Genomic DNA, 22675 nt, shown 5'->3' with positions numbered 1-22675 from the left:
CTTCTCCTTGCCTCTATCCCTGCATTCCAGCCCTGTCACTTATCTTTAGATTGTAGTCTTGTGTTTAAGAATGTGGACTCTACAAGCAGACAGACTTGGCTCCCATCCAGCTCTGCCTCTTACTAGCTGTGTGATCTTGGCCAGGGCCCTCGGTTTATTCATCTTTAAATGGAGACAATACTACTTGCTCTACAGTGTTGTTGTAAGGCTTAGATGAGATATGCCTACACAGTGCTCAGGGCCATGTTAAGTATACTTTAGCTAGTATTATTAGAAACCCAAGTAAAGAATGCAAAGTGAATTTCTCCCCATGTCTTGAAGAGTTTTCACTTGTTTTATGCTTATAACCACATAATCTCCACAGTAGTGTTTGTTTCCACGTCTAACATAGAGATCATTGGAAACACATAAAAAGTATTAGGTGAGATGACATTTGCTATGTATTCAGAATTCTTCAGTGAGACTCTTTATCTATGAGTAGGGGAAAGTAGTTTGTATTTGAGGTTATTAGGAATTTGATTATTCATTACTTTGAGTAATTCTTAAGTAGACATAGGAGAAAAACTTAGAAAAATATTTAACAGGCTATCTTTGAAAAGCTATCATATTTTATTGTCCACCTAGCTTAAGCATATGGCCCATTGGACAATATCACTCAATCATTTTTCTTTGGCTTCCTTAAGCAGAACATGAATGAGGCACAGAAGATTATAGTTTCTCCACTGGTATAAAACTCGTATTACATTGCCCTTTTTTCTGTATATTAAGTGAATTGTGTATCAGAAATGTTGCATTCTAAAATAACCTGAGTGACTCAAATTCTACTCTTAAATAATCATTCCTTTGGATCCTGAAATCTTTTTAGTCTTTGAGACACATATTTAAAGGAAGTACATCCTGAAAGCAGTAGCATCTTATAGAGCAGTGTTTCTCCCAAACTATTTTCGTAATAATATCGATATGTTGTTTGCTCTTTTCACTGTTGACTTTTGTACTAACAGTGAAAAGCAAATGTAAACTGTTAATGAATCAAGGTCTTGGCACCAGATTATACTCATAGTCAGTGTACTCTTCACTACCACACACTTGCATTTTAAAAAATTCAGATTTCACTTAAAGATATCCATGATGAAGCAGTAAATTATTAATATTACTAAATCTTGGTCCTTGAGTATTTTCTTTTTAACGTTCTCTGTGATGAAATGGGAAGTACGCATAAAGCACTTCTGCATAAACCCAAGTATGTAGTTGTTTGGAGGAAAGCACTGTGTGATTGTTTTAGTTTGAACTGTTTTCTTTTTTCATGGAACACCGTTTTTACTTGAGACTGACAGACTAACTCTGGATATTCAGACTTTGATATTAGGTAGATATTTCTTGAAAAAGATTAAGAGAGCCTATTACTTCAAGGAAAACAACTGACAGTATTTGGTACCAGCGATAAAACGTGGGCTTTCTTGTGAATGTAGGATTTTGAAAAACTTGTATCTGTCATTGCGAGTTGGCAGCTTTACATATTTAAAGAGTTTCCTGATGAGATCATTGGTGATATTAACAAATGTGGCTTTTAAAAAATAAATTGTATAATGGCAGGCGTCAACATTTAGAAAATTTGGGTAACTCGGTGAGCCAATATTTTCCCTATGACTGGCGCATGATGTTACACAATTGTGTATGGGTAAAAGATCCATTCAGAATACAAGATAGACCAGGGGATTTTAATGGGCAGAGTAGAAAAATTCATTCATACAGGTTCAGAGTCCACATTGCAGCTTTTAAGTAACTACCACTTTTTGCATTTTGGTTTCGTAGTATCAAGGAAAAATAGCCATACTTATCTAAAAAGCCACAGTTATCTAGTTTATTATCATTAAATTTTTCTTCTCTTTTCCAGCTACATACCTGTGCAAGGCTTGTGTTTTTTCATATTGCAGTAGATTGAATACAGAAGAAATGAGAACGTAGCAGTGTTCTATTAAGCCACACTTTAACAAGATATGTAAAAATACAAAAATGTTGCTGTTCTTATCAGTATTTTATGGTTTTTGAAAATACAGTCATTTTTCATAAAGTTCTGGGTTTATTTTTATTTTTAGACAAATTAAATATTTCTTAGTTCTGAATTCCAGTATGGTAAATGTCAGTAGATATTCTAAATTCCAATATGGTAAATGTCAGTAGATATACAGAAAAGCTCTGTGGGGTCCTCAGTCATTTATAAGAGTGGAAGAGGGCTCTAAGACCAAAAAGTTTGATAATCACTGGTGTAGATTCTTTATTAAAACTTCTGTGCAGGAGACCCTATGGTATATCTTGAGGCAGAAAATCAGAAGAGCCTAATGGCCACCAAAGACAAATTTTTCTAAGGCTTAATTTTTGTCCATCTATAAACTTACTTGATAGTTATATGATATGTACAAACTCTGCAACTGAAATCTCATTCCGGATGAAAACTTCTGCGTTAGCTCAGTGAATTGAGCTGGCCAGAAATGAAGTGGAATTGATTTTTTTAGATGACTCATGGTCCATCACACTCAGCATCTAGGAGACTCATGTTACTAATGTGAGCCCAATCTTTTTCTTTGTAGAAATTCTATTTAGAGACTACAGCACTTTTTTTCTTTTTCTTTTTAAAGTATGGGCTTTGATTTCATTTATTTATATTTCCATGTCTATGCATGGCATATTAGATAGAGCCAGTATAGATTATGCAGATGTACTAGTGAATTCCTAGACTCTCCTGAGACGGGGCCAGGCATTCTTAGCAGCCCAGAACCTCAAGATCCCCAGTTCTGAGTCAGGATCTTGGCCAGTCTGCCTCCCATTTTACTGCTAATTGACTACTGATGTCCTCACCTTACACTTACTCAGATGAAAATGGAAACTGTTGGTTACTTAACTTACTTAGGATAACCTGATATAAAAATTTTAATATTATTTCCTGGAATTTACCAAGCAAATGAGATTAGACCAGGTAATTTACTTATCTCAACCGATACTATTTTTTGTTTTAAACTGATACTTTTTATCACTATTCAGTTGGGAGGGGAAAATGTATATTATCTAGTATATATATATATGTAAAAAAATGCCCTGATTTCCATATTGTTTTCAGGCAAGAGGAGGAGCGAGGCCGGGTGTATAATTACATGAATGCTGTTGAGAGAGATTTGGCAGCCTTAAGGCAAGGGATGGGACTGAGTAGAAGGTCCTCCACTTCCTCTGAACCAACCCCTACAGTAAAAACCCTCATCAAGTCCTTTGACAGTGCATCTCAAGGTAATTTCTTATACATTTGCCAAGAGCAGGCAGTCATGTTTACTTACCTTATGTTTTCTGGTCTAGTTTAATGTTCTTTGTTGTCTTACTGAGTCTCATCGAATTTCTTGTGGTATTAATGAGTTAGTCTAACTATATGGTGAATCTTATGGTGAATTTTAACAATCTTGATCTCAGACTTGTGCCTTACCCCATGCAGAGATATATTTTCACATATGCATATGACTTTGAGTACCTTTTCAGCCTAAGAACTTCCCGCTGTATGACTTCAGCCTTTTCTCTTTCTCTGAACTTTTTCAGACCTATATATTCAAATGCCTACTTACATTGACATTCAGGTTTCTCCTGGACATCTCATTATGTCCAAAATCTAATTTTGTTCCTCAACTTCAGTCTTTCCTCTCTGTAAATGGTAGCACCATTCTACCCAGTTTTTAAGCCTGAAATCTAGGACTCTTCTTTCTTCTTTAAATCCTTTTTCCTTACCTCCACATCTCATCCATTAGCAAGACCTCTTGATCCAGCCTCCAACCTGCACACCTTTGCTCTGTCTACTGTCCATCTCTAGTGGCACAAACAACTACTAGTGCAAGCCACATCAGCTATTAATTTCAGTAACCTCCTAATTAGTCTCCTGATTTTATTTCATGGTAGAAAGATCTTTTCTTGCTTAAAATCCTGTAATTGCTTTATTATAGTTAGAATGAACTTCACATCCTCAGATGCCTACATGTCGGACCCTGTCTTCCTCTTACCTCAGTTGAACCACTCTTCATCTGCCCTGTACATTCCAGCTGCACTGCACTTCAGGTCCTGAAACAAGCCAGACCTGGAAGAGAGCCTGGAAGCACGCCCTCCCCACCTTCAAATGTCTGTCTCCTTTTTGTCTTTCTAACCTCAACTCTGCGAAAAGGAAAGGGATGTAGTTTTTTAAAACGACTAATTGTAATGTGTCCTACAGCTTAAATTTTCATGTAGAAATTCTTCAAACTTCGTGATAGGCTTTATTCTAATTCACTCTAAGAGTAGAGTTTCTTTGACTAAAAATCAGAGCAAAAGTCAATTGTATACTTATACATACTGTTGGCAAGTACAGACATTTTGGAGTACAGTTAGGCAGTATCTTCCAATTTAAAATGCCATATTCACAGACCTCGAAGTTCTTATACATGATACTGGCACAAGTGTATAACGATAGATATATGTACAGAGTTTTCAGTATAGTGTTTGAAAAATTGGAAAATCTGGAAATCGCTTAAATGCCCATTAAAAGAGTTAATACATTAATACAGTATATAGAATACTGTGCATCTTTTAATAATGATGAGGTAAATCTCAAAGTTAGAATAAGTTTACAGTCCTTTATAGCAAATTGCAGACCAATATTACATAGTGTAATCTCATTTTGCTTTTTAAAGTACATATTTTCTTTCTTTTTTTAAATTTCTTCATCCTTTATTGTGCTTAGCACAATGCCAGACACACAATTAATGGTGAATATATATTCATGGATTAGCTCAATAGTTATATTTTGCCTTTTCTTGAATTAGAATGTAAGCTCTTTTTTATTCTTTCTTTTTTAATTTCCCTTAACTCTACTCTAGTATGGCAGTTTGCCAGTTTGTTTTCTGTATCTGTGAGTCTGTTTTCTTTTAGTTTGTTTGTTTTGTTTCTTAGATTCTGCATATAAGTAAAATCATATGGTATTTATCTTTCACTGTCTGACTTATTTCACTCAGCATAATACCCTCTAGGTCCATCCATGTCATTGCAAATGGTAAGATTTCATTTTTTTTAATAGCTGAGTAATATTCCATTGTGTATATGTACCATAACTTCTTTATCCAGTCATCTGTTGATGGACGCTTAGGTTGCTTCCGTATCTTGGCTGTTGTGAACGTTCCTGCCGTAATTAGCTATAATTAGGACAACTGCCTTTGTTAGATTGTAAAGAAATGTTTTAAAATTACAATAGCATGTTATTGACCAGAAAAAGTACTTCTCTGCTCAAAACCTGTAATGCGTTCCCATTGACCTGAGCAGAAACTGCAAAATCTTTCCCAAGGTTTACAGGGTCCTAAAGTACATAGATATTTTCATTGCAAGTGCAAAAAAGATGCACTCAGAACTACTGTTAGTTTCTACTTCTGTGTAATATAAGATGAAAGAAGACTTTAAAAAATATATATACTCCTAAAATGAAATAATAATGAAATGTGTACACTAAAATCGTGTAGTTATTCAAAGTATTAGTAAAACTGGTTTAAATGCAAAAAGATAAAAGATAATCCACTTCTATGCTGATCTTTTTTAAAAAACAATATTTTATAATGAAATACACCTAAATGACTTAGAACTTCCATTCCTAGTTATATACATAAAAGAAGTGAACATAAGTATTCAAATACTTGTACATAAATGTTCATAGCAGCACTATTCACAGTAGCCAAAGGTAGAAACAACTGGAATGTCCATCAGCTGAATGGTTAAACAGAATGTGATATGGCCATACGATGGAATATTATTCAGTCATAAGAAGGAATGAAATACTGCTGTATACTGCCATGAGGATAAACCTTGAAAACATGCTAAGTGAAAGAAGCTAGACACAAAAGGCCACATGCTATAAGATTCCATTTATATGAACTATGCAGACTAGGTAAATCCATAGGACAGAGAGCGGTTAGATGGGCGCTAGGGGCTGGTGAAAGAGGTCGGTGGGCGTGACTGCTTAACAGGTACTAACGATCCTTTTGGTGTGATGAAATGTTTTGTAACTAGATAGAAGTAGTGATAGTTGCTCCATATTGTGTATGCCCTAAATGCCATGGAACTGTACATTTAAAAATGGTTAACTATATATTATGTGAATTTTATCTAAAAAATATATCTAAAAATAAGTTCTAAATATAAGTACTTGGCTATATAAAAAGGTCTACTGTGATCTTCATTTTGCCCTATATAATGTGCCTGCTTTCCTTTTTTGTGTCCTGTTTTGATTTTAATTTAGCTTCAAGTGAATAACCATTTTTACGCAACCTCTACCAGAATCTGTGCTAAGCCTAAGTATCTAGAAGTGAATAATAATGGATCCTACTTTTGAACAGTTCAGTCTAGAAAGTGAGATTGACATGTGAGCAAATAATTACACATCCTTGCATTAAATGCAAACGGGAAAATACATGTGAAGTGAAGTGATGACCTCCATAAAGGGAGGTGAGCAAAGATGAGCGGGAGCCCAGTTTTCCTTTGTTTAATACAGTTAGTGAACATCCACTACGTACCAGGCTTCTCACCTGATGTTGTTAACAGAAATACTCTTTTTTTGGATTTTTTTGTACTTGGATTTCATTGCTTTATGGAGCACTTTAACCTTAGGTTAACTGATTTAGCAAAAATGAAATGACTGGTATAACTAGGGTTGGAAATAAACACAACTACACTAGGGAACAAACAGTCTGCCTGGTGATAGGAGAAGCACCAGCTGCTGGGCAAGCATGGCTTTGAGTATTCAGTGAGGTTAGGCACCGGTCTTAACAGTTTCCAGAGGAGCTAAGAGTGTTGGTTAATCTGGTGAACCCTTAAGGGCATGAAAGCTTTCACTGTATCGTGATGTATTGTGTACTTGTTTGTTTGTTGTTTTTCTAGTACCAAACCCTACTGCAGCTGCAATTTCTCGAACACCTTTGAGTCCAAGTCCTATGAAAACTCCTCCTGCAGCAGCTGTCTCCCCTATGCAGGTAAGTGCCTGTGACCTCGGAGGCTCTGGGCACCTCAGCATAAAGATAATCCTCTCAAAAGTCATTTACACTTATGTGTAAAAGATAATCCTCTCAAAAGTCATTTACACTTATGTCAAGGGGGCAAATGACTACTGTGTGAGGGATATAGTTGGGATTTTTTTCCTAAAATACTGTGACTATCCTTAATTGAGATAAATTATCTAAATGTCAGTTGTGTTATTCTTCTGAAAATCTCTAATAATAGGGATAGCTAACAACTATTGAACACTTACTATGTGTTCTACACCAGCGGTCCCCAACCTTTTTGGCATGAGGGACCGGTGCTCCTATGAGAATCTAATGCTTAATGGATGATCTGAGGTGGAGCTGAGGCGGTGTTGCTAGCGCTGGAGGGTGGCCACAAGTACAGATGAGGTTTTGCTCACTAACCTCCTGCCGTGTGGCCTGGTTGGGACCCCTGTTCTATACTGTTGCAGTTGCTTTATAATGTTAACTCATTTAATCCTCACAACTCTATTGGGTATTAGGTATTAGGTACTATTCTTATCCCTGGTTTTCACTTGTGGAAATTGAGCCCTAAAAGGGTAGGTAACTTGCTGAGAGTTGTACAGTTAAGAAGTGGTAGAGCTGAGATTTGAACCTGGTTAGAGACGCTTCAGAGACCACGCTTTTAACCACTACACTAAGATACCTCTCTAGAATATGTAGTTGGCATGTCTCAGCTTTTGCTACATAGCAGATCACTTCAAAACAGTGGCTTAAAACAGCAGTTTTATTATTTTTTACATTTCTCCGGGTCGACTAGGAAGTTCTTCACTGGCTTTGCCTGGGCTCATTGCAGCAGCTGCACTTAACCAGAGGGTGGCCTGGGGCTGGGCCGGCTGGGCTGCTCTCTCCACATGGTCTTTCAGGCTCCTCACGGCATGATGTCTAAAGCTCCCAGAGAGTGGAAATGGAAGTTAGCAAAATCTTGTGAAGACTGAGGTTTAGAATTTGGACTGTGTCACTTCTATCTCATTCTTTTAGTCTAAGCAAGTCCTAAGGCCAGCTCAGATTCAGAGTGATAGGCTCTGCACAGGACATGAATTTAGAGCAGTATGATTCAGTGTGGGCCATTTTGTAGCAGTCTAGTACAGGGGTATTGCTGATCCATTTTAAACAAGTTCTGGAAGGTGCTCTTCCTTGCCACTCTGGAAATGCAGACCAGAGAAGCAGGGCAGATGGTTGTTACTCTATAGTAACAAAAGGCCCTCTCATTATGCCCTTGCTAGTAAGCCACATTTGGAAAGAATGGCTAAGGGGAAGTTTTTCCACATAGGTGAGAGTAGCTGAGGAAAAATGGCTTAAAACCTATTACCCTGTGATATAGGGTAGCCTTGGCTGCACCCTTTCCCAAAAAAATCATGTTTGAGAGCATTTTCTTTCAGTGGAGGCTTTCGTGCTTGTTTAACTACTGATCATGTATTTTGTGAGTGAACTTTTTCCCTTGTAAAATTTAGGGTTAAAGTGTGCTCCCTCTGCGTTTATAATGTTGCGAGTGAGTGGCTTTGCATTTATATTTATGTAGAAAACATTATAGTCTTAATTTAAAAGGAAAGGAAGGGGAATTCCATATTTCACCTGTAATGGGCTTTTTATGTGATCTGTTGATTGAACTTTCTAACAACCTAAAGATATACATAGAAGCAAAGTAACAGTGCAAAATATAAGAAACTGAGTGTTTAAGTTTAATATACAAGGCACTTTATAAGTCATTGTAGAGATAAGAGGCAAAAAAGCTCATTTCTCTAACTTGAAGAAAAGTAACAGTTACAGGCCATGTTCAGTAGTTTTTCAGTACTTGGTTAGTTAACACAGTGCTTCTCAAACCTAAGGGTGCATAAAAATAACGTGGAGACATTTTAAACATTTAAATTCCCAGGACTCATCCCAGTGAATGAGAATCTCTGGGGAATAGGGCCCAAGACTGGGTAAGGGTAACTCCCTGGGTAAGAATTCCACCTCTGGCTCTGAGGGAGTAATGGGCTAGATTGTTCTGCCATCTCAAGCAGCTAGAAAGCTGGACAAAACATAGGAAGCAGTTATATTCAGACCTTGTACAACAGGTAGTACAAGACTGTGATCCATAAATAAATGTTAAGGAATAAGTTAAATCCTACTATGGCCCCCACTATCCTGTTGGCAGTTTCTAAATGGTGGTGCAGGGAGGATGAGCTCATGTGGAGCAGGGAAGGGGAAACCAGTTGGATCTGAGGAAACACAGATTAGTGTTCAGGGAGAAAGAGAGTGTTAGAACTTGTGGTCAGAGTACCTGGGAGTAGGGATCAATGCAGAAAAGTGGGTGTAGAACTATGCAGAGAGATATCCTTTTGAGTCTTCACTTGAATGTCAGTCTGCACATGTGTAGAGTGACTCCTACAAGCTGGGCAAAGACAGTTCTCCAGGAAAGAACAAGTTGCTGTCAGACAGATGCTTCCCATAGTTCACATAGGGCAAGTAATCATTCAAATTCCCACCAGCCACTGTAGAAAAACCTCTTCGAATACTTGGAGCATTCATTAGAGACCCTCATGGGCCACACCGTAAAGTGGAACTAAGTAGCCCTGGTATAAACACTATTCTAGACCTGCCCTAAATGATTTTAAAAATAAACCTCATAAGGACCAAAGAGATCCATAAGTAATTGAGCAGCCTGTGAAATGCGTCCTCATGATCCGCACCCCCTGTTAGTCATGCCCTGAGTAATCTGCTCCTCCAGAGTGTTGGTTAGACTTCATGACATGCTTCTGATGCATAGAATATTGCAGAAATGATGGGATGTCACAGGATAATGTTATGAAAAGATTAGCTTCTATCTTGAGTACTTCTGTTGGTATGTCTTAGATCTAGTCACTCCAGTGAAACGATTGGAAATTGAAATATGTAGCAATAAATTTAATGAAATATGTATAAGACTTGTTCAGTGAAAACTATAAAATATTGCTGAGAGAAATTAAAGAGGTAATAAATAGAAAGATACATCATATTCATGGATTAGAAGACTTAATATTGTTAATATTTTACAGTTTTCCCTCACATTAATCTGTAAATTCAGCACAATCACAGCTATAGTCTTAGCATGCTATTTTGTAGAAATTGATAATATAATTTTGAATTCATATAGAAATTCAGGGGACCTTGAATATCTGTAGCATCTGGGGGAGAAAAAGAAACATTTGGAGGACTCATACTACCTGATTTTATTTTATTTTAATTAATTGATTAATTAATTAATTAAATTTTTTAGGTGAGGCAACCCTTGGTTGACCTCAGATTGCAAGGACCTTGTCAGCTTACAATCCTTTATTTCTTCACTTTTTATGCCTACAGCACCTGGTCTTCCTAGGTGGTCTCCCATCCAAGTACTAACCAGGCCCCACCCTGCTTATTAGCTTTCGAGATCAGACGGGATTGAGCTTATTCAGCGTAGCTTGGCCGTAGAAATACTACTACCTGATTTTAGCACTTAGAGTAATCAAGACAGTATGATATTAACGTGAATTTAAATGTAGACATTAGATCAGTAGAATAGATGGAAATCCAGAAATAGATCAGTTAGTTTTCAACAAAGGTACCAAGTTAACTCAATGGGAGAAAGGTAGCCTTTTCACCAAAGGATTATGGATCAACTGGCTATCCATGTTTTAAAAAAAAATGCAGCCCTTACCTCATGGCATTTATAAAAATCAAAATTGTAGACCTAAGTGTAAGAGCTAAAACTGCAGAACTTATAGATGAGAACATTAGAAAATCTTCAGTAACCTTCAAAAAGGCAAAGATTTCTTATTTAGGACACAAAAAAGAATGAATCATAAAAAATTGCTGCATTAGGCATCCAAATTTAAAACTTATCTGAAAGACATTAAGAAAATGAAAAGACAAGTTATCTGTCAAAAGACTTGTATTCGAAGAAGACTTGTTTATCTTCTTCATTGTAGACAACCTAGTAAATAATAAAAAATTTGGAAAGTTCATTCTCAGTAGAAAATATACAAATGGCCAAGAAACACATGAAAAAATACTCAACATCATTGATCATTGGGGAAATGCAAATTAAATCCACAGTGAAATTTCATTACATACCCTGTAGAATGACTAAAGTTGAAAGACAGTATCAAGTGTTGGTAAGGATGTGGAGAAGCTGCACTTCTCTCACATTGCTGTAGTTAGAATTAGCTAGTTAAAAAAGGGCTAGGGAAAAGCTGAGGAAATAAGCCTGAGTAAAAGCACAGACGTCATAAACAGCATGGTCTGTGTGGAAATAAGCAATTTGGTGGTATTTGAGCAATATGTAGAGGAGGCAGGAGATGAAGTTAAAGAACTGAAAGGTTTTAAGTATTGGGTACATACTTCTGGCTGCATGCAGAGGGATGTACATATAAGACTGGATTGAGGAAGCCAGTGACAAAGCCTTTGTAGTAGTGCTAAGTTAAGATGACAGGTCATACTGGGGCAGTTGTAGGAGAGTTAGACAGGAGGAGGTGACAGAATTGAGATCTATTTGGAACCAGGGCATGAATTGAATGGCCAATAAAAGTACAGTGAGAGCATTTGCTAATTGGTATGTGATATTAAGAATTTTCTTTAAACAAAATGAGATCATACTCAGAGAACCAGGGGTTTTCAGGAATCAGTGATATGAAGTCAGAGAGAGGGAGAGAAGGTATAACTGTAAAAAGGCCATAGGAGGGTTTCTTGTGGTGATGGAAACATTCTGTATCTTGACTATATCAGTGTCAGTATCCTGGTTGTGATATTATACTGTAGATTTATAAGATGTTATCTTTGAAAGCTGAGTAAAGGGCACATGGGATTTTTCTGTATTGATTTTTAAAATTACAGTGTATTGGTCATATGAGGCGGGGGGAGATTTTCAACCTTCATATAATAGTACAGAAGGAATTATAATTTATAATTAAATATTTACTCTCTGCAACTTTCTTTGTGAATGCCAGCTCTAGATATAACATGATTTTGACACTATTTATCTTATAATTTCAGAGACATTCCATAAGTGGACCAATCTCTGCATCCAAACCACTGACAACCCTGTCAGATAAGAGACCGAACTATGGGGAAATTCCTGTTCAAGGTACATTTCATATATTGCAATATTTCACTTTCGTTATTAATTCTTTTATTTTTACTTTTTTTTTTTTTTGCTAACTAAATAATTTTCTTTGTTCTTAACATTATTTAAGCCAGTCTGGTATACATCTTTATTGGAAGTTTACTAATAATATGTATTAATTACAAACAGAGAGAGTAGTTATTAATAAATGCATCTTAGAAGACATCTTTCTCATAGCATCATGATAGGTAATAGAGAGTACACACACCATTGCTAAGCACTGTGTTTCATAGTTCTTCATGGGGTAGGGATTGTTATTTCCATTTTATAGGAACTAAATATGAGGCATCAGAAAGTTAAATATTTTAACGCAGATCAACAGTTAATGGACAGTAGACCTGGGCAACCTGACAAAACCCATTTTTTAAATCTCTGTGCTCTGTATTGTTGTTTATAAGAAGAAACTGAGACTCTACACTTGTGAAGGTCCTTGCCCATTTTCCCATAGCTCTTTATGGTAGAGCCAGCGCCAAAACTCAAATCTCCTTCCTTTTGAGTTCAGGTCTCCTCTTACCCATGCTGCCTTTTTATGTGTGGTGCTGAAGTGCATTGGAAAATGGTTTGTGGCATTGACATGGTACTGTGAAAGGCTATACTTCATTTGGGATAGGTGTGGAGATGCTAAGCAGGTGTGCATGTCACTCGGGAGCCTGAGGTTCCCCTTAACTGATACAGGCCAGTTACCCCCATGCATTGTTGTTCCCTTGTGCATTCTGTCAGTTGTAGAAATTAGGTGTTAGGCTCTGTGGGTAAGGCTACAAGGTTTTGACAAGTGTGGGGAAGAAATATGCAGACTTGTGAGAATTATTCCATTAAAGAATCTAGAAGACTGGCTCCACGGGCTCCAGGTACCACCAGTGCAGGAAGAGTTCAGTTTGGCAGTGAAACTGGCCCTGTATCTACCAGTCTTGAGTGTCAGATAAGCTGGTGGTACACACGTGTAGGGTCAGAGGAAGGTGGTGTTACTGCTGCTTTACTTGCACAAAGTCTTTTCTCCTTTGTAGTTCATCAGTCATAACCTGAAATCTTTTCTCTCCTTAGAAGGTCCTCTTGCTATGAGAACAAATAGTGGAAGGATTAAAGTGTCTCTCTTTATACCTTGACCTTATCCCTCCCTCATCTCCTAGATGGATTTGTTAAGAGTTATGTTGTGTGTGGTGCTTAGATTGTCAGCCTCACATGTCCTGGCTGTTGATGTCTTAGTTGCTGTTTGCTTGTCTGTAAATTGGGACTAATCACAAATACCTAGCTCATGGGATTCTTAAATCTCTCTCTTCCCAAGCTCTTGTAAACCCTGCAGCTGGACTTTGACCTTTATCATTGCATCAAGCTGCTTTCATTGAGGTTGCCAGTGATGATATGTCGCTAACCCAGTTAGCAGTCATCCCTAATCTGATGTGTATTGTCAGCAGCTTTTGGCCCTGTTGAGCACTCCCTCTTCCACAATGTTCTTTTTTGGTTTCATGATGCCACTTGCATCTTTTCCTTCCTTCTTGGCCACTGCTCTGTCTCCTGTGCTTGTTCCTTCTCCCTGACCAGTAAATGGTGGTGTGCCCCAGAGCTAAGGCCCTAAGGCTGTCTTCTTTACTTGTCTTCTCTGTCTGTACTCACTCTGTTATTGTATCTTATCTCACGGCTTTAACTACTGTTTTTTTTCTGAGGACTGTCAAGTTTGTATTTCCACGCTATCACTCTCCTCTGTACTCTACAGTCACATATCCAATTGCTTATTTGACATCGTCATTTTGATGTTGAATACTCTGAGACTGAGGTCGTCCAGGACAAGATTCCCACATTTCCCAAACTTGTTCAGCCTGTAATCAGTCTTGTCTTCTCTACCTCAAGTTAGTGGCATTTTCATCCTCCAGAAACTTTGGAGTCATCCATAACTCCCTTCTTTATCTCAGACCCCATATCTGAGACTTGTTTAGTTCTTGAGGAGACCCCACTGGTTCTACTTCCTGGTTCTACATCCAGAATAGGAGCATCGCTCTTTCCTTTGCTACCACTTCCTTGGTCAAAGCCACCACCATCTCTCACCTGGATTCTGGCAAAAATTCCCAACTGCCTTCTCAGTCTATTTTTCATCTTACAGCTAGCGCAATCTTGAAAAATATAAACTGGAACATGTTACTGTACTCAAAACCCTCCACTGGCTCCTGTTTCTTTCAGAAGAAAGGCTAGAGTTCTCTTAGCGGCCTCCAGACCCTCCCAGCCTGGCCTCAGTTGTCTCTCTAGCCTCATCACCTTTCTCTCTTGGTCACTTTGCCCAGCCACATGGGCTTCCTTGCTGTTCTGTGCACTCAGGCCCACTTCTGGCTTGGCAGCCTTGTACTCTTAGGGACAGGCTCTTCCTCTGCTGGAACACTTGTTTAGGAGGAAGGTTCACTCCTTCAAGGCTTCACTCAGATTTTAGCTTGGTGAGGTCCTGAGCACCATATTTGTAGTTTTAAACTACTCTCTCCTCCACACACCTTTTTCCCTGATATGTCTCTTTTAACTTAAGCAGTTGTCCCTTCTGACATACTATATAGTTTACTTATCTATAACTTTTATTGGTTTTCTCCCAATACTTTAGATCTTGAGGTGCATGAGGTCAGGGATTTGTGTCTGTTTTGTTCACTGATGTATCCTGAGCACCTGTAGTAGTATAGGGTTCTTGATAAAAAATTGTGAGATAAGTGAGTGAAAAAGAGTTAAAGCATGCAAAATGCTTAGCACAAATTTTATTTAGTCCATAGTAAATTTTATTACTGTTATGTATGAACTTTTTCATAGTATCGCAAGTGACTAAGAATGATGGCCCTTAATTGCCCATGAATAAAAGATTTTAATTCATTGCAAGGCAACCGAGGTCTGCAGGGTTTTCCAACCAAGTGGCTTTGAGAAAGCATAAGTACACCTTATATTTTGGGCATCTTAAAAGAGCTGCATGTAGTGAGAACAAAGATGGAAGCCAGAGGTTCAGGACCACTCTCATTCCTCTGTCTATGCTTTTGACCTGCAGTCACAGCCAGGTATAGTCAGAGCCAAGAGCCAAGATGCTGCAGCCTTTGAGAATGTGTATAACCCTGGGCCTGTGACATAGACCCCTATCTGGAGAGCACTGAGATGATCCTGAGACACCACAGAATACTGAGTCCCCGAGCTCTATTTGGTCCCAGAGAAGGGCAGGAGTGCTCCATTGAGAAATAATTCAGAGTCTTTCCAAACCTCCCAAAGCCAGGCCAAAGCTGACTCTTGGGACTTTCTCCCTTTTTGCTTGCTATCTCCAAACTCATCTTGATTGGCCCACAGCAGGGCAAGGTTTACCAGGGGAAGCTAGCAACAGCGGTGTTTCTTGAACTTACCTGTTGAAAACTTACTTGAGTCACTTGGTAAAATATGGAACCCTGGGCCTCACCTCAGATCTCTTGACATGGAGTCTCTTGACAAGGGAGTTTTAGATACTTAATTTTCACAAGCACCCCAAGTGATTCTTAGGAAAGGACAAATTTGGGAAATTAGGCAAAGATTACTGTTTTTCATTTTTCCTATTGCCTTGGTTTTGTGGGTGGGGAAGGAGGTACGGAAGGTCTGTGGGCCAAGGTTATTGAAGATAGATGTGGTAAGTGTCTCTGGGGCTCTGATGAATCAAACCTTTTCCTGGCTCTCCTCTTTTTATTATCTGGAAATGTATCAAATGATAATACCATTGGGTATGGGGTGTGTGTGGTCAGTCTGTGTTAATGCCGGTCTAATTCTCCACTCCAGTTTGTTATAATGCCTTAATGGGGCTTAGTGGAAACAGTGCAAATACAGGCGACAGAGGGAAACACACTTAGATGAATTTTTATCTGAGATTTGTTGATAGCATGATCTTATCTTACAGTCACTAGAGAAAGAAAACACTTACAAAACTAAGAACAACCAAATGATTCTTGGTCATAAAAAGCCACTGTGGTTATCCAAACCGTGATAAGAGAATAGGATTTCCGAACGCTAAACTCTGTCTCGAACTGCTTTTCTTCCTTGGTTGTCTCTTTTACCTTGGCATAAGTTTTAAAATAGCCTATAATTTTCATTTTGAAAGTTTTAGTGGATTCATTACTGAAATTTAAAAAGGTGCTGCCTTTTGTCCTACTACATTTAAATCAGAGAATTTGTTGTTTTTTTTTTCCAGTTAAGTATTTTATAATGGGTGTGTTTTTTTGGTTCTGTTTTAGCATCATGCTTGTATGTTAGTTGCAGAAGAATGTTTCAGACCAGAGAAATCTTATTATAAATGGACTAATCAAATGCTCTTTTGTTCGTATTGCCAGCAGTTGAGTTAAATGGCTAGGGTCATGACTGGTGCCATTTCGGTGAGTCTTTGTAGACAGAATGTGAATTAATGTTTGTAGCCTAAAAAGGAAAGGATAGATCAGCTACTAGGTACATGAATATAGGTGTTTGAAAAGGTGTTTGCATTTGCAGTGATCTTAAAAGGTTCAGAGTGTTAAGCGAAGACCTCAGCAGATAGTTCAGATGGTCAGAGAGTCTAGGGTTGCCCTGGAGCAGCATGACCTTGTAAGTGTCATGTCTTTGTCACCACCTCAGTTATATAAGTATCTCAGAAAGACGATTAGTCCAAATGTAGTCATCTTCTATTAAAACAAAAAAATCGTGCTGTTATCTAAATTGTATCACTTGAGGTTTGGAGATACAAACTTTTTTAAAAATTTAGTATTTCAGTAAGGTACATAAATGTGACACAAAGTCGGGAGACTTTCCTAGAAATAGAAAGCTGAACCTTTGTTAAAATTTATCTCTTTACTCTTAAGTTAAAATAAAAGAAAAAGAACCTTTTGTTAGAAAAATTTCATAGCAATTTCCATTCTCCATAGGGTAAATCAAAATCAGATTTTGGCTCAGCCCTAGATCTAGCTCTAGTGGGGAAATTCCCAGGAGAAATTCAGACAGAAATCCTGCCTTCCCTTATTATAGTCTAATGGATATTTATTCACGTCTAAAGCACCCCCACGCCCATTTTCCTTCTCTTTTCTGTGGTTCTTGGTATTTGTCTTGATAAACCAAAATATCTAGGCTCCTATTTTTTTCCAACATATTATTATGAAAAATTTCATGCATACAGAAAAGTTGAAAGAAATTGTATAGTGAATATCCACATTTCACTACCTAAATTCTTCAGCATTTTCCTATATTCTCTTTATCACACATTTATCCATCCCTCGATCCTTCCTCAGTCCATCTTTTTTTTTTTTAATGTTTTTTAAGGTAAGTTGCAGTCAGTACACTTGAGCAGGCATTGCAATATTTATTTAGAGTGTTCTCTCTTAACAAAAGAGCTTTTAAACTCTTGAGATAAGTTTAGACTTACAGGAGAGTTGCAAACAGTTGTCTTATACATTTCACCCAGGTTTCCTTATGTGAACATCCTATATAACCATAGAACAATTATCGAAAGTAAAAAACCAATATAATTGAAATGTTATTAACCTAGCCTCCAGACTTTATCTGGATTTCACTAGTTTTTTCACTGATGTTCATTTTCTATCCCAGGATCAAGTCCAGGGATAGAAAATGAACTTTGCATTTGCTTATCTTATCTCCTTAAGTCTCTACCAGTCTGCAATAGTTGATCAGTCTTTCTCTGTCTTTTGTGACCTTGACACTTTTGAAGAATTTTGGCCAGTTATTTTTTAGAAATTCTCTCAGTATGGGTTTGTCTGATATTTTCTTCTGATTAGGTTGAGGTTATATATTGGGAAGGATATCACAGAGGTGATGTGCTTCTCTAAGTGTATCATGTCATGGGATGCATGATGTTAATACATCTTCTTGGTGATGTTGACATCGATCACTTGGTTAAAGTTCTTGTCTGCCAGTAATTAATAGTCTATTCCTGTTCAAACTTTCACTGGTTTTAGCATCTGTTTGTGCATTTTTTCTGCAGCAGTGATTACTGTGGTGTTCTAATGGTAATTTTCTGTTTCCTCATTTTTTAAAGGAATGATGTTACTATACTTATTGTTATAGCATTTATTTGTATTATTATAGACTCAGAGGTATTTATTTTATGCTTTGGGTAATAATTTATTACTATTGTTATTTTGTTGCTTGAGTTATTCCAGCTTTGGTCATTGGGAGCTCTTTCACATCGACTCCTTGCTCTTTTGATGCACTATTCCCCTCCAGCCTCCCAAAAGCATTTTCTTACTTTTGGGTACCACAAGACAATTCAGACTTGTTGTTTTCCTTTACCAGCTCTGGAACCAACCACTTCTCCAAGGAGCCCTGGTTACTTTAATTAGAGAACAGTATTTAGAAAACAAGATCTGAGTGCTAGGTGTACTTACCGCTACTTGGGTTTCGCTGCCTCCAGTCCCTCTCTGGGTAGAGGTAGGAAAACTTTATGTATGTATAACCAACCTGTGCACACACACATGAAACTATTATTTCTATATCTGTCTGTCTGTCAGAAACCATGAGTTTATACTAATGCCTCTAACTCCAAGCCAGCAGCAAAGAGTACATTCTAGCCTTTACCCTTTCCTTACTTGTAACGTTTTTTTCTCTTGACAGTGAGAAACCTGGCTCTCATTATCTATAATACATTATTTGTTCAACCCTAGTATACAGTAGTTTCAAAATTGTTAAACCATGTCTCTTTGAGAAGCAAATTTACCTGGTGTTTGTGTATAATTCATTTTGTGTTTAGCTTAAGGTATCAGTCAAAACACCTTTTTTTGCAAAATTACTTAGGTTGGCTCCTTTTTTTTTCACCACTATCTCAGTGTGGCTGTTTGTAATACAGTTAGGTTAATTCTGTACCAGTCTGCATTCCATCCTCCTTTCCCCAATTCTGATTGATTAAAAAGAATTATATACAGTGAAATTCATTGTCTGTTCTCTGCTTATTTAGCGGCATCCCTGGCCTTTACCCAGTAGACAGTAAGCACCATCTAGGATGCAAGTAGCGCCCCCACCTCTCCAGTCGTGACAACCCAAAAATGCCTCAAGACATTGGCAAAATTGCCCTCAGTTGAGAACCTAATTTTATTTTAGCAGAGAGATGGAAACTGTAAGCAAAAATCAAATAGGAAATCCTAGCTGATCTAGCATGTTGTCTGTTGTTTCCATCAGAGGCTTTAACATATTAATCATAATTATTTTAAGTGCCATGTCCGATAATTCCAATACCTGTGCCATTTCTGGGTGTAGTTTTATCGATTACTTTGTGTCTTGACATAGTGAGCTAGACAGAATGTTTTTTCCTTGGGTTTTTTTTTTTTTTTTGTATATTTGATAATTATTTCTTGAAAGCTGGACATCCTGTGTAGGATAATAGATTGGTTTTATGCCTTGACTTGGGCACCTCTTTCCTTCTGCTAGGTTTTTTCATTGTGAGAGTTTGAGTTTATCTTAGGAGCTAGGCTGGGTTTTGAGTTTTGTTGTTGCTGTGATGTTCTGGGTGTGCACAAGCTTCCAGTTGCTCTAGTTATACTTTGTGTTTAGTGGGAGGACTAGTATTCCAGAGGATTTTTGGCAATGTCTGCTCCATTTTCAGCTTTAGGCCGTCCTTTGCATTGCATCTCGGGAAGAGCCTGTCTCATACTCTTGTAACTCTGTCAGTGAGATTTCTTATTTGCTCATTTGTTGGAAACATATTTTCTTTTATGACATTGAGCATATTTGCAATAACTGCTTTAAAATTCTTTTCTGCTAATTCGAACATACAGGTAATCTTCAGGTAGGTTTCCATTCTTTTGAGTATGGGTCACTTTTTCCTTTTTCTTTGTATGTCTAGTAATTTTGGATTGTATCCTGGGCTAGGTGACCCATACATTGTAGAGATTCTAGATTCTGTTTTGTTCCTCTGCAGAAAATTAGTTTTTGTTAGCATGTAGTTAACTTGGTTGGCTTACCTCAAATTGTAACCTCTTTTATTCAGTTGAAATACCTGTTCAGTTATTTTGTCCTTAATTCAACTCTTTGGAATCTGAGTGCTTGTAGATTTCAGAGGTCAGTGAAAAATTTGGGCAAAGTTTATATACAGAATTTGTGACTCTTTCCTTTCTGGTATTTCCCCTACCTCCTCTCTTTCCAGCAGTTATGTTTGTCCTGAGATATGTCCTATGTTTCTTCAAAGGCAGTAAGGCTGTGGGTTTTCTTACCAAACTTTAGCTTCCCTACATGGCCTTAGTTGGCCATGCTTATAGCTGAAAAACTAGGAAAGTCACCTAGTGCTATTTCCTCCTTTTAAGTGTAGACTCCTTTCATTTTCTGCCTCCTTTGGTTTCTCTTCAGTGCCTTTAAGTAGTTGATTTTCATTCTTTTTTTTTTTTTTTTTTTTCAAGATTTTAGAGTTGTTTTTGGCAGGAGCGTTGATCCATTTGGAACTACTCCTCTCTGAACAGAAGTTGGATATTTAGGCTCCTATTTTTAAACCCACTGTTTTTCTTATAAATTTGATCAGGGAAACAATAAAGGGACAACTGCCTGTACCTGATGTTTCTATGATTTCTAAAACAAGAGAGAATTAAGTAGCAGACCAAGTATGCTTATATTATTGTTACCTGTCTTTTGGAAGTAAACAGACTATCTTGATTTATCCCGTTATTTAACCCTGAATCTCTTCTCCTTGGGCTTTCATAGATGCTATTCGCCTCTTCTCCTGTATCTTCAACTTTATCTTCTCTACTGACTTCTTTCTATCACCATTTTAAAAGGCTCACACTTTTCCTGTGTTAAGCAAAAAACCCTCCCCCTCTTCTCACCTCTTCCAGCTACTATACTTCTCTCTTAACCCTGCACAACTTGTCTTTTTCATATCTCCCATTCACTCCTCAACACATTCCTACCTTACTTTTGTCTCCACCAGTGTATGAATTGCTCTGACCAAGGTTACCATAAACTCCTTATCACCAAATTCATTCTCATCCCCTCAGCTGTATGCCGATAATTTCCAAAACTGTATATTCACTCTGACTTTTCTTCTGAACTCCTTATCTGCCTGTTCCACATCTTCCCTGGGTGTTTCATATGGTTCTCAATTTCAACGTGTTCTCATCTCTTTTCCTCTCATAATTCTCTTTCTTTTTCTTATCTTTGAACGTGGAACCTCCTTCTGTCTCATTTTCTTACTCAGTAGGTCAGCAAGGCTGTTTATTCTGCCCAGTCGAAGAGCCCTTAAATCTGTTTACTTCTCTCCAGTACCACCCAAGTCCAAGCCATCCTTATCGCTTCTCTGTACAGTTTAACTGTTACCCCCTCCAATCCACTGTAGCCATAAAGATGCTCAGCTAATAAAACCTTCATTGGCTCCGCATTGCCAATAGGGTAAAGTTCAAACTCCTTAACTTGGCCTGGATCTCCTGCATGGTTTGCCCTTGTCTGGTCTGGCCCTCTCAGCCCTCTTGCAGCCTCACCTGCTCCTCTCTTTCCCCTACCTTCTGAACATCACCATCCTGGATTTCTTTTGGCATTTGCCGAACATTCAGCTAGGAATATTCTTTTCCTTCCAAGCTCTCCTTTGCCTATATAAAAGCTATTAATTATCCTTCTAGTCCTAACTGAGATGTCATTTCCTGCAGACGCCTTTCTGAACCTCCTTTCAAGAGCATGTCACATCTGCTTCTGTGTTTCCAGAGCCCCTTGTACTTGTTCTTTCCTAGCATCCTTCACTTGTAATAAGTTTTTAAATGTTTGGCTTCTGCTTTAGACTCTTTGAGATCCATGAGGGCAGGTTTCCTGCCTCCTATCTTCCTTTCTCTGACTTCTACGCCAAGCTAAGTGCCTGGCAAGTAGTGGACACCCAAATGATTTTTGTTTAATGAATAGATTAAAGACAAGAATAGCTACATATGGCAGTAGACTCTATTACTGTAAAATATTCTCTCTCCTGTCTACCATAGTCAGCTATAATACACTAATCTTATTTCCTGAAGAGGGATAAACCGACAGTTTGATATGAAGATGGAATCCAGCCTGCTTACTTGCAGTAATAGATGGGCATGTGTCCTTACTGTGACGAGTGCCTCTGAGCACTTGTTTGAGTCTCACAGTGAAAATATTTCATGAAATGGCAGCAGACTGTGTTGTGCCAGTGGAAAGTTACCACAAATAATTTTGAAAAGAATAACCTACTGGGGTTATTTAAATCAGAATCATGAAATACATGCCATTTTGTTCATTTTCAGAAAGTAGACATTAGTCTGTGGTAGGGGTTGTCTGCTAACTTGAGATAGACTTGAATCCTTAGACGTGCAGTAAGAAAAAGACTTACCCAGGTGTTGGGCAAATGAATCAGCAGTAAATTTCATGAGCTTTGTTTCAGTTGTGTGCTTGGAGTGTGCGGTGTAGAAGAGAAAGAGGTAAGGCAATTCAGAAACACTTTCCATGTAGGGCATGACAGGGGCTATGCCCTAGCTACACACTAGTTTTGATTCATTTGTCTTTACAACCTTTGTTTTCACTTTATTTGCCATGTTCTTTGGGAGAT

The 22675-nt window shown here is 37.9% G+C and overlaps 1 protein-coding gene and 1 pseudogene across 7 annotated transcripts in view; one reads left to right on the top strand and one right to left on the bottom strand.

The window, feature by feature from the left end:
• SPECC1L (sperm antigen with calponin homology and coiled-coil domains 1 like) overlaps positions 1-22675 on the top strand; it is a 121829-nt gene that overhangs the window by 57186 nt on the left and 41968 nt on the right. For all 7 annotated transcript variants that reach the window (XM_006908691.3, XM_025044475.1, XM_025044474.1 and 4 more), the window contains 3 exons: positions 3116-3279; positions 6928-7019; positions 12063-12153. In XM_006908691.3, coding sequence (XP_006908753.1) covers positions 3116-3279; positions 6928-7019; positions 12063-12153 — 347 coding nt within the window. The remainder of the gene's footprint in view (positions 1-3115; positions 3280-6927; positions 7020-12062; positions 12154-22675) is intronic.
• Positions 10383-10504, bottom strand: LOC112477247 (annotated as a pseudogene).

This window comes from Pteropus alecto, unplaced genomic scaffold, assembly GCF_000325575.1.
Source record: "Pteropus alecto unplaced genomic scaffold, ASM32557v1 scaffold113, whole genome shotgun sequence".
Lineage (NCBI taxonomy): Eukaryota > Metazoa > Chordata > Mammalia > Chiroptera > Pteropodidae > Pteropus > Pteropus alecto.
The sequence above is the reverse complement of the archived record's forward strand: the minus strand, read 5'-3'. Positions and strand labels throughout refer to the sequence as shown.